The following is a 12,875-nucleotide window of genomic DNA, read 5'->3' as shown; positions in this document are numbered from 1 at the left end:
GATGGTTTACTTTTCTTGATGGGATTGGCCGGCCACTTTAGTAGTTTTAGGTTTGGATGGGTGTTTCAATTGATAATTAAGGGATTGATTAGGTAATTAATCCCTTAATTAGTCAATTATTATGATATTAGGAAATATGAAAGGAATAAGTATATTATTTAGCTAATTGATTGGCTAAATAATGAAATGGGAAATATATGAATAAATTAGGTTTTAAATTGATACCTATTTTGGGCACTTTTGACTTGGTTAAGGGATAATTGTCTGCTGCTTGCGCGTAGGAATCCTTGTATGCCTCAAGGGTAGTTTTGTCTTCTTTTGTCAAAAATTCACGTGTCGCCTTGTGATTATTTTTAGCTCCACACTTACCACTTTTCTTTTTTTTGGAAAGTGGGATCCAAAAGGATTGCCAACGAGAAGTTTTTATCAAAACAAACATACACTTACAAATAAAACAAAGGCCTAATTTATTCCTAGAAACAAACGAAGAACGGGCCTAAAAACAAAGAAAACACAGAAAATGAGCCCAACAACAGTGAAGCCCAAACAAAAACGAACATAAAAGAAACATCAATTGTGCTCTCCAACGCTAATCCTAGAAGCAGCCACCCATCCAATCCTCCATCCACCGCCAATCATCACCTCTACAGGCGCGACTTGCACACAACCATCAACAAGAGATAGTCAACGAGAGATAAGCCAACCTTCGAAAAGAAGCTCTAGGAAAATCTCGAGCAACACCGTCGTCAACGGTAGACAACAAGGAGAACGTGGTGGTGTGGGAAACACTCGAGTCGGATACAACACCGGAACTCTACACACAAACTCTACAGAAACCATGGCTAAAAAACAAAGCACAGAAGGCCCATGAAAAGGGATACCCACGAGGGTTGAGGGATGGGAAAAGCCAGAGAGGAAAAGGAGAATAACCATTAGCAGATGGAAGGGGAGAAAAAAGAAAAAAACCAGAGGAAAAGGAGAAAGACCATCAACAGATGGAAGCGGAGAAGAAAGAAAAAGCAAATACAAAAAACCACCCATTGATCCCAGCCGTAGCTAGGATCAGCGGCACCAATTAACGGAAGCACGATCGGAAAATTACTCACACAATATGGTGAGAAGCACCCTTAAACAAAGGGAAGAACTCTCACAGTGAGAGAAAAGATGGCATCTTACCACTTTTATTATGTTTGCCCACTTAGAATAAAAAGGTCATGTATTTAAAAATAGAAAGAAGGAAGGGGTAAGGTATCGCATAGCACGTCTAATTGATATGAAATTTTATTTTTTAGTATTGCAGTAAAAAAAATTATGGAACACGCAAAATTTTTCTTATTTTGAATACATTACCAACTACCAAAAAAAAGAATTTAGAAATTAGAATTACTTCAATACTCATTTTAGGTAGGGAAAAATATGAGACATTTTTTTTTGAAAAGGGTTTGGGGTTGATGCCAAAGTACATACCGCGATTGGAAGCTTAGGCTTTCGTTTATTAAGGAAGTTAAATTTGATCGTGACTTGAAAAAAGGCTACTGCGATTAGGATAAAGAACTTAGTCTGACACATAAATGTCATTAGGTTAGATCGAGTCGATAGTGATTGGGTAGGGACCCTCCATCTTAATATATTAAGTAACATGGATGATGACTTTGACTCAAAGTGTGTAAGTTGAATTCTACGTGTTTGTTCTTTATTAACGTATTCATCTTGAAAATATAATGGTGTAAATTAGAGATGAGCAAATACCTATTAGTTATGGATAATCGCAGTTATCCGTCTATTTAAATTAAATAATTACGGTTATGGGTAACCGTTTAGATAAATAAACGGTTATGGATATAACCGCTTACTCGCGAAATTTAAATGAGCGGTTATGGGTATGAACCGCGGTTATAAACAGATAACCGTTTACTCATTTATTTTATATATGTAAAAGTAACACAAATCATGTTCTTGATCCAATAATACTTAGCACCCAATAAATTAGCAAGGAATTCATCGGTCATTCTCTTAATAACACTGCATAGGAATGATGATTCTCATCATCAAGAAATTCGTCAAATTAATTTAAATTCCTTGTGAGTAACCGTGAAATTGACAGAAATGCTTTGACAAAAATGTCTTCTAAACAATTTTTGTAACCCAATAATACTTAGCAAATATTATATTTACCTTCATTGGTAATAGTTAAAAATATCCTCCGTAAACTATTATTTCAATTATTGGAATGGTATAAGGACTTAAAAAATTAAAATACGGAAATGTATGATGAATGTTATAACGGTGTTTAATTGTAAAAAAAAAGAAAATTATGACAATTTTTTTTTTTAATTTTCAAGTTGTTAAAAAACATGTAGACGAATGAAAAATGGGTAATGGTTAAAAAATAAAGATAAAAAGTTAAAATGGGTAAATGGGTGAACGGGTATTAAACGGTTACGGTTAAATGGGTATACGGTTATGAGTATGGTTAACTGTTTATAAACGGTTATGGGTATGGGTATAACCGTTTAGACAATTACCCAACGGGTAAACGGTTGTGCGGTTATGAACATAAACAGTTATTGGTAAATAACCGCGGTTACCCGTCCATCATAACCGTTGCCCATCCCTAGTGTAAACACCCACTATCAAAATTATTTGCGATGCAGACAAGATAGTTCACGGGCGATTAAAGCATGGAAATTTTGTTACTCCATTAAAACTTTGCGTTATTTTTTTAGTCTATTGTGTGAGAGGTTGTGGTTTGAAGTTTGCTTTTAGTTGGTGGTACTTGCGTCGTTGTGTCACTTTAGTGGCTGAATCAAGGTTTTATAATTGTTCTTCACAGAGTGATTTTCTCCAAATAATTCAGTTTTGCGCTCAGATTTGAATTCATCATTTATCGATCATTGGAGAATGTACTCATTTTTGCGAGCATGTTGCTGATAGTATTGGAAACTTTATTAGAATTGAATAACCAACACCATTCTAAATACAAACAAAATCGACGCCTCACCAGTTTTCTCTGCTTCTGAGTTCTGGCAATACCAGCTATCCGCTATTATCCGTTACTTCCGGGATTTAGCATCAAAATCTTGCTTAGCTCAATGCCAATGCATAACTGCACTGCCGATGGTTTCTGCAAAAGCTCCGTGTGACTGTCACCCCTTAATTAATTTTGAAGTTTTCGTCTTCGATTTACATATCTGCATCTCTTCCTCCTCCTCCCCACTTAGCGACACGGCTCTCTGCTTCATCAGCCTGCACATTTCGTGACAGAATTAGTATCGGCTTAAGCAAATTAAAACGATTTAAGGTTAATCAAGAGTAAGGACTTAATACTTCTTTCTTCCAGTTAGTTACGGAAGTGACTACTATCAAGATTATGGTTTGCAAGAGAATGCCACCAATCATTCCTGACCAAATACCCTACAAAACAAGTTTGAAAAACGCAGATTAGGAGAGAGATTAGATTTATGGAATTGTTGCTGGCACTCCAAAATAGTAAGTCGTCTAATTGTATCACCTCGACTCCAAATTTAAATGTGAATCCAAGAAGTATTCCAGCCGGCAATCCGATAATGTAGTAACACCCAATGTTGATGTATGCAACAAGAGACTGCCATCCAGCTCCAACAGCAACACCTTCAAAAACAAATTAAACACAACAAATTGTCAAGAAAAAGAACACTTAATTGATAGATAGATAGATATATGTGTGTGTGTGTGTGTGTCTACGCCAAAGTCTGGGTTAATTATGTGGTTAATTGTAATTACCAGATAAGACTGGTTGAAGGCTGTTGAGGAGGACTGTGATTCCAAGCAATATTGCAAGTTTAGTAGTTTCCTCCGCAACGGCTTCACTGTTGGTGAAAAGGTAGGGGAAATAATCTCTCGTCGTGTAAACTACGATCATGCAGACGATTCCTATAGCGATGGAAGTTATCGAAACTACTATCACTGCAAATTTGGCCCTCTTGAAATCACCACCTCCAAGTTCATTTGATACTCTCACGCTGTTTGTTTTGCAACATATAGCATATAGTCAGAAAATTTAGGATACCAGCTTCCGTATCAGTCGAATTCATGACATGTTGATCTTTAGTTGTACCAAAAAGTCAACAAGTTACAAAAAGAAAGGCCAGATGAGAACATAAGTAAATAAGTTTACCTGATTGCAGCATTGAACCCTAGTGCAATCATTGCATCCCATCCATTTATGTTCATGCTGCATAAATGAGAAGAAATATGAGGTCAAAAAGTGAATTCATAGTTCTGTGCAAAATATCTAGATGGTTAAAGCAACTCACCAAATAGAGATGGCATCAACTGGGATCAAAGGGTTCTTCAAACGACCGGTTATAACCACCAGCACCATCAAGTACCAGAATTCCAAGCTGCAATTATACAAAAACCTTAGTACGACAAAATTCTCGGTGCAGGATGTTCATTGTTTAATATAGAGGGGATGTGCATCAAAATTGTCGAACATGCATGGACAATATGTATGCAGATAATATCGACTCATTACCAATGACATATTAACAGTGTGTTACTCATTAACGAACATAAGCTTGCTCCATAGCCGGACTACTCACCACAACATGACAGCAGAAGATAAAGAGAGCCTAACAAATCCCCACAAGTCTGCAAACGCAAGCCAAGAGAATCCACCCCAAGCACCATCTGACTTGGTGATGAAGATGTATAGCAACTGGCCAATAATTATGAACCACCAGGAAACGTTGAGTGTGATCGCTGCCCCAGTCAGACCCCACTCGAGCTTAAGTATCAACAACCAACTGAAAAATGCATGTTCTACAAGTACTACAACTGAGATCCAGGCCATCACACTAACTTTGCTTTGTGCTTGTAAGAATTTCTGAATTGGAAAGTTGAGGGCGTAGGCGAACAACTGTGGAAGCATCCACACCGCAAACTTTCCTGCACCGCAAAAGCCCTAGTAGTAAGATTTTTCTCCTACCCACCAACACATCAACGACAAGTGTGGGAAGTTAACCAAAAACAAACAAGAGGAGACTTTCCTCAAAACTCAAATCACAAATGACAGCAAGAGGTTCCTCGAACCACATACAGCGGTATTTAGATGAGATATGTTATAAACTAAAATAACCTATAGAAAGTGAATTCAAATTTGGATATAAGAAGACGGACATATTACTCTGCCAAACTCGTCTAACCAAGGTTTTTGCTAAAAATGCGAATATTAATTTTAAGGAAAATGCTAAGGAGACCATCTTTTTAGATCATATTTTGTAAACCACATAATGTGACAATTAATCGTTTGATTCCATTTTTAATGATTTAAAAAATAAATCCAACTATTAAATATCATATCATATGATATACAAAATATAATCTACGAATATTGTCTCTTCTTAGCATCACCCTTATTTAAAATGGGGAAGAGAAAAGAGAAACTTTCATTTTTGGGCAAAAAGTTAGCTCGGGCCTTGAGACTTGGGGACTGGCTAGTAGAGTATGTGTTACACTGCCGGTATCACAAATTAATTTTGCATACACATAAAAGTTAAAGTTTTTTTTTTTTTTTTGTAAGTTTGTTGTTATTAGGTGGAAAAAAAATCGAAATGATCACAATAATTTAAAAACAACTGAGTAATGAGCCTGTGATGCATGAGTATAAGTTTAACACTTTATCTATTAAAATATTAAACTACAAGCATAATAAAGATAAAATAACGTATCATTCGATCATAAACCATTTTTCTTTGGAATTCTATTTATTTATTTAGTTATTGATCAAAGGAATATAGTTATTATTCATGGGATTTTTTTGGGGTCAAGTGCTTTCATATGATGTGATCCAATGACATTTTTATTTGTCAATATTTAAATAAAAAAATAAAAACTAAAACTCAGCCAAAAAGGAAATATCACCAACCAGCGGCCTCAGAGATCTCAGTGGTCTCTCCAATAAGCTCGAGAATAGGTGGGGACCACACATAGATGGGGACCAATACACAGGCGGTCACCAGCAGAATGATCCATGATCTCTGCATGTACACTCCCAACATCCTGATCTGCCCCGCACCGTATGCTTGCCCACACAGCGTCTCCAATGCGCTACCCATACCCCACTGCGGGCCCCCAAATCACAAATCTAATTAATTACTAATCAAGCTTAAGCTAGATTACAAATACTAAATCCAAAGTAAATCACTCCAACTATAGAAGAAAAAAACAGTAATACCTTTTCCGTATTTGAACCCTGCAATTAATAAACATACCAAAAATGCAAATCTTATTGTAATTTTCATACTATATTTATACTATTTTTTAATGCGTTGGTAGATCTCACATTTTTTAACATCTCACACATTCCTATTTAATCATGAGTGTAATTTTCATTTAATTCATTCAATTTGATGGTAAAAAATAAAAATAAAAATAAGTAAAAGGCTAAAAAAAGGTATGTAAAAATCATTTTACTTGTACTATCCCAACTGATTATATATGACGTATCGTAGATTTATGAATTTAGGACAATTGAATCAAATTACACGATAATTATTATAGTCTAATGTTCATTTTTCTAAACATTTCTATTTGTTTATGTATTTGATTTTTTTATGGGCAAACACGCTTTTTTATAAGTCTTACTTTGTAATGTATTCCAATAATCTAAACCGTATATCTTTTAGGTTTTTTCTCAAATATTATTGTACCAAAAATCACCAAAATCCGAAACCATATAATGGATTAAACTTAGTGTTTCTTTGTAGAGCCATATTCGATCATTTTCTTCACTACGTATAAGTGAATGTCTTAATGGTTTTGGATTTTAATTTTTTGCAATGATGATCGATGAATGATAATCTAAAATATAAAAAGTTAGGGTCACTAAAATACATTACGAAGTGAATCCTACAAAACGTGTTTGATGTGCGGAATGATAAAAGTCCTCTTTCCAAATCTGAAAAGAACAATAGCCGAAAGCGATTGGATTGGATTGTGTACAACACTTAGGCGGCTTTTGATGATGATTAAGAGTGATTGGATTGGATTAGTTTGGTGACAGAGAGTGAATGACTTAAAGAGATTTGATCCATTACCATGACGCCGAAAGCGAGTCCGGCGATGACAGAATTCTCGATGGAGACAGCGGCTAGCTCAAGGTCCCCGACGAACCCAGCAAACACCTGAGTGAGGGCACCCAGGGAGTACTGACAGAGGGCGGTGAAGATCGCTGGACCGGCAATCTTCCACAGCTTCTTGGACTCGATCCCGAACTGCTTAACAACTCCAATTTTCTCTTCTCCGTCCTCATGGCCGCTGTAGTTGGAAACCAGGAGAGGGGTATTGTGACTATTGTCGACCGCCATATCTCTCAGCTCAAAAGCTGCAGTGTTAAGAGTTTAAGAGAGGGAGACTGTGTTTGTGTGTTTATATTTGAGAAAGTGGTGAGATTGTAGGGGGTTTGGGTCGTTAAGATTTTGTGATGTGAGTGTTTTTAGGTCGCCAGCCTTGCATGTTTGGTAAGGCATCGTTTGAATGGTGGTTGCGTACTTTTGCATGAAACGAGTCGACGTTGAGATGAGCGGGTCCACACCCCGCAGCCGCAGCGAGAGAGAGGTCAGATTTTTCAGTGTACCGGAAATACTGTTCAATACATAAAATGTAATATAATTAGTTGAAAGCTTAAAAATAAAATTCAATTAATTGTATTATAGACGCTTGGTGTATCGGGCTATATTTCCGACATATTGAAAAATTTATTGATAAAAACAAACAAAATGGAAGAAAATGAAGGGTGAAAACCATTTCCTTTTAAATAGACTATTGCTAGTAACGAAGGAGAGAGAGGGTAAAAGTGGGTACATATTTGATTTTGCCAAAGACTAAAATAGCTATATATACAATAATGAATAGCTCATTATACGCAGATTACACTTTTAACATAAATGAATTGTAGTTTATCACATTTTGCTACCGTAACGGAGAGAAATCATGATTATGCATTATGATGTACGTTTTATTTTTACTGATTTTCATCTCTATATAACAACTAACGATTAAAAGCACTAGCGTTGTTGCTCTACTAAAAAAATATAAATGAATAGTTTTGATTTTTTTTCTTTTGGTGAATTATATTTAATTTAGGAAACTCAATAGGATTTATATTTAATTTACCCTTAACAAAGGCAGAAGCCAACAAATTTACATGCTTCAGTGTAAGAAATATCCGACTTGCTGAAATGCAGCGACTCGGACAATATCTTGACTTTACAAGAACTTTTTGAATTAATGATTATTGTACCTTCTAAATAAATAAATTCGTCACAGCAAACGAACGGTAGCCGACTAGATTTGTGGCTCCAAGTTTGACCAAAAGTTTGGACGGTTAGGTAGGTTGAGGTTCAGCCAAACGAACACGATTTTTAATTTATTTAATTATTGTATTTTATGAAGCATATGATTCATGCCTTGTTCCCGATTTCTCCAAATGTCTGTCTTACTTTTCTCATGCAATCCATGCCAACGCATACAAATCACATGCTATTTAACTATCGCATTCTTTTATATATATATATATATATATATATATATATATATATATATATATATATATATATATATGTATGTAACTGGCTTTTTATATATTTATGACCTCTATCGTCTTATAATTCACAAAAAAAATTCTTATTACCTATTATTGTTGTCCTTTTCAACTTCAGATATTCATTTTTAGAGCAAACTCCATTACTACAAATTACCAATATATTGGGTGATTGAATCTCCTAATCCGCCAAAATCTTCTCCACTCCAATCCCCATGCCAATTGCCCCACCAATTGGGTGGGCCCTTCTCCCACAAACCAAGCAGTCAGGCGAGAATGGCATGAGGCCTTACTCAGGCCATACTTGAGGCTATTTGACGCCAATGGCCTGAGGCCTTACTCATGCCATACTTGAGGCTATATGACGCCAAGGTAATGTCAACCTGACATGTGACATCATCCACGTTATAATTTTTTTTTTGCGCTAGGCTCATGGGCTTCACCATTCGGTCAAGTAGGTTGATAGAAGCATTAGTTGGCTAGCTGAGGCAGGAGGAACTCTTTAGTCTTTTCAGCAGTGAATATGCCAAAGAAATTGTGAGTTTTAATGTCAATCTTGAAAAATTGAGCCGTTTAGAGTTGCCAATTGCCCCTTTTTTTTGGGTGCGGGTGGGGGTGTTTAATGCCATAGTGACTGCTCAGATGTCCCGTATATGAAAACGAGCTGAAACAACCAAAGAGGCCATGCCATGATTGCCATCCCCCAACTCTCTATACATTATGCAATGTTAATGCCAAATGAATCCACATCCCAGAGTTTACAGATATGACACATTTTGTTCAGACAAACATACATGCATCATAAACATCTCGACAAAACCTACATTCATTCCTGCAAGCAAATCCTCTTATCTGTCGAAATTTATTGATGAATCATGGGTCCTCGTAGACAATCTCTGCCTGCACCGAGGCACGCCTAAACAGAAGCAAAGCTTTAACTATCTCCCAATCACAGTTGACGGATGCAGGCTTCACAGTCATCCTCTCGAGCACAGGTGAACTCAAAAGTAGAAATCTGATGAATTCTAGTTCCGGTTTGGTACCTGAGATGCCGTTGATTTTCACAAGTCGCAGTTGGGTGACTGGGCATTTCCAGTTTACATCTAACTGAAGGTCAACTGTTCCCACAACAGCAATGTCCTCTGGGCGGACCTGCATAAAGGAAAATGTTTACGATATCATATTCTTGAACCATGACAAAGCGTAAATTCATTCTTGCATGCATCAATGGAATAAATCTCACCAAAATTTCTACTTCTTGTAGTGCGGGAGAGCTTTTCAAAATGCATACAGCAGTCAAGACCTCGTCCAAATCGTTGAAGCTTATCCGTAGAGAAAGATAGTTCAGAACTGGACATGGTTTAGGCAGCTTTCCTAGCAAGGGACCAATAGCCAAATACTGGAAAGGAAAAGATGCTTAAGATACCACCCGACCAACATGCTTAAGAGAGTGAAACCACACAACCAATTACCTTTAAAAAGTAACTCTGAATTTCAAGTCTCTGGATACCAGGAAGGTGAGCAAAAAACTTGAGCAGATTGCTAGAACTGCTAGGAAGCCGTCTAAAGGAGTTGCCAACATGCTCATACAAACCAATGGACACTACAGCAAGATTTGAGGTATTCTTGAAATTAACATCCTCAAATTTACCTCCAACGTCGAAGAATTGGAGATTTGGCGCATCAATGTTGAGATGGGAGAAACCGTCAAAGTTCATCACAGTCAACTTCTCAAGCAGAGGACAGCGAAGAACCATATTTTCAAAGACGTCTTGGGCCAGGGTAACATGCTGAAGGTCAAGGCTCTTCAAACTCCTGAAGCCTTTGAATGTCGATGGAGGTTTAAGCAAACAATTGAACAACTCTAAATGAATCATATCCTGGCAAGAAAACAAGCATGAGGGCATCTTGTAGCGCTGCCCTTTCCAAATTTCAAGTATGAACTCTTTGATTGAGCTTCTTGACAGATGAAGAATCCAGCGATTAATATCAGCAGTGGCCAGAAAGTCCTTCTTTGACAGCTTGAACTGGTGTACGGGGCCAATGTGAAGTAAAAGCACATGATCAACAATGTTGACGAAGGTCGATTGGTTTTGAGGCGAGACACAGTGGTTATCAAACACAAGCTGTGGAAGCCTAGCATATCTGTACCTCCACTTGGTCGACAAAACACTTGTTCGCACAGCCTCCCTAATCGGCAAATGTGACAAAATTTGATCTATAACATGACACGGTAGGTTGCTAATTCTATCCAAATCCATCTCCATAGTTTTGGAGAGGGACTTGGGGGTTTGTCTTTGCTTCTGCAAAATTCAAGTAATTAAAAAAATCATTAGATTCATACAGTGACCAGTTTCTAGATCATTTAGACTGCAAGTCTGCAACTTTGTGTGTTTGAGTTTGCGTAGGGAGATAAACGATTGTTAGAACTTCAAAAAAAATGGTAGATTAAAACTAAAGGAAATACAAAACAATATTCAGCTTCTTATCCACAACTTCATAAAAAGTGCAGCAAATACGGGTTAGGTCAGTCGGCTAGAGCAGTGTGCCCGTTCCAATGCATACAAGTTCGAATCATCCTCCCCGTAAATTAGAGTAATTTAGAATATCGTATGTCAAATAAAACTTCCACATAAATGCAACTAATTCTTCAAAAAAGTAAATTAAAAAACAAATCCCTAATTCCCTTCAGGCCACCATGAGAACAATACAGAATCGCAAGAAAAGCATACTTAACACACCAAATAGACAAAATTGAATGAAATTATTAAAATTACACGGAATTAAATCAAAAGGCTCACCATTTCACTTCAATTTTGGTCCAGAAATATGGAGAAATTGAGCCGGGATAGCTTCCTTTTCCGCGACAACTGCAAGGGCTGCACATCAACCGGACAAAGACTAAGAATTTCAGAAATTTGAATCAGGTAAGGAATCCAATCATTCCGATAAGCACGATGCCGATAAAAAAAAGAAGAAGAAATTATCGCGTACAAATTCGAAAGAAAGTAGTGCGGAGTAAATGCACTCGCCACGCAGACGCTTGCTTCCAGAGCCCGGTGGATGAAAGCCAGGTGTCTGAAATTGTACTCGATAAAGAGGATTTGTGGGAATATTAATCACCTTAGCTGTTTATGGTACGTTGTGCAGTTATAAATTATTTTTAATTTTTTTATTTAAAATTGAATATAAATAGTATCTAACGAAAATTAACTACATGATCTAAGATAAATAGCCATGATGTGAGGATCCCAATAAAGAGGATTCGGGGAGGATCTTCAAACTAAACGATGTCTCACAAATAAGAAATGAGCATATTTATCAACGTTTAAGTAATAATTTAATCATTAACTTCTAAGTCATTTAGTTTACAAATTTTGTCTGCAAATTTAATTTCTTTAGCATTACTCTTCTTTGATGTGTAAATTGTAATGTTGTTGTCCCCTTTTTTGAAGAACTTTTAATTTTCGTAGTAAAGTAATTCCGATGACTAAATTTTTGGCTGGCATGGGAATTGTTTCCTCAAATTTTAATTATTTTTCGAGAGTTTAATGAAAACTCTGATGAGACTTCCATCGTGGACAGACCGGATTTTGTTCAAGACGCAAGACTCTAATGAAATCAAATCGACTTCGCATTCATATGGAGCAATGAACAATGGACGACATTCACAATTCTGATCATAAGTTAGTGAAAGCTCATATTTGTTTAAAACTTGACAAACCATTGTAACTTGCGAAAATTTGACCGAATTCTAACCGTTGCAATCTAGCTGTTCAGATATCAATGGATCTCATTCACCGGTTGGTATAGAGAAACTTAATAACTTGTATATAAATAGAAAACTTTAATTTACTTCATTCGTGTATGTATTTCTATCTATGTATAGACAGAAATTCCTAGTACGTGGGCCATTTTACATCTCTTGGACGGAAGAAAAAAAACCAATAAAGCCCAAAGACAGGCCCAAAGAGAAACCAGACTTCCATAAGGAGCAAAGATTGTTGTTGTATTTTGTGCTAATTGTATTAGTTTTAAATAATGAAGGTGGTTTAAACTACGACACGTCATTAGTTTGATTCTTGGCATTAATGAATTACACGATAATGTTTAAGATGAAGCTGAAATGCCCCAGTAAGTCTTTTCAGTTTCTAAAAATATAAATTGTTATGACGAAGCCACAAACGGATTCTTTTTTGAAAAAAAAAAATAATAATAATGAAAGTGATTTGAAAAGTTGTTTATTTGTTTTGAATTAGTTTAAGATTTCGTCTGGTTTGTTTCACCTAAT

General features: G+C 36.4%; 2 protein-coding genes across 2 annotated transcripts; both read right to left on the bottom strand.

Annotated features, from left to right (window-relative positions):
- Positions 1–2,924: 2,924 nt before the first annotated feature.
- LOC126603792 (protein DETOXIFICATION 33-like) lies at positions 2,925–7,444 on the bottom strand. Its single transcript, XM_050270752.1, has 9 exons — positions 7,080–7,444; positions 5,909–6,104; positions 4,584–4,929; positions 4,296–4,382; positions 4,157–4,213; positions 3,763–4,001; positions 3,512–3,630; positions 3,328–3,414; positions 2,925–3,246 (listed from the first exon to the last, which is right to left on the bottom strand). Exons 1-9 carry the CDS (start codon positions 7,347–7,349, stop codon positions 3,184–3,186), a joined length of 1,464 nt encoding a protein of 487 aa, XP_050126709.1. The 5' UTR covers positions 7,350–7,444; the 3' UTR covers positions 2,925–3,183.
- A 1,805-nt stretch (positions 7,445–9,249) lies between these two features.
- LOC126603793 (F-box/FBD/LRR-repeat protein At1g13570-like) lies at positions 9,250–11,694 on the bottom strand. Its single transcript, XM_050270753.1, has 5 exons — positions 11,579–11,694; positions 11,386–11,463; positions 10,057–10,887; positions 9,828–9,983; positions 9,250–9,736 (listed from the first exon to the last, which is right to left on the bottom strand). Exons 2-5 carry the CDS (start codon positions 11,386–11,388, stop codon positions 9,458–9,460), a joined length of 1,269 nt encoding a protein of 422 aa, XP_050126710.1. The 5' UTR covers positions 11,389–11,463; positions 11,579–11,694; the 3' UTR covers positions 9,250–9,457.
- Between the last annotated feature and the right edge of the window lie 1,181 nt (positions 11,695–12,875).

Source organism: Malus sylvestris, chromosome 15, assembly GCF_916048215.2.
Source record: "Malus sylvestris chromosome 15, drMalSylv7.2, whole genome shotgun sequence".
Classification (NCBI taxonomy): Eukaryota; Viridiplantae; Streptophyta; class Magnoliopsida; order Rosales; family Rosaceae; genus Malus; species Malus sylvestris.
Note: the sequence above shows the minus strand (reverse complement) of the source record. Positions and strands in the feature narration are given on the sequence as shown.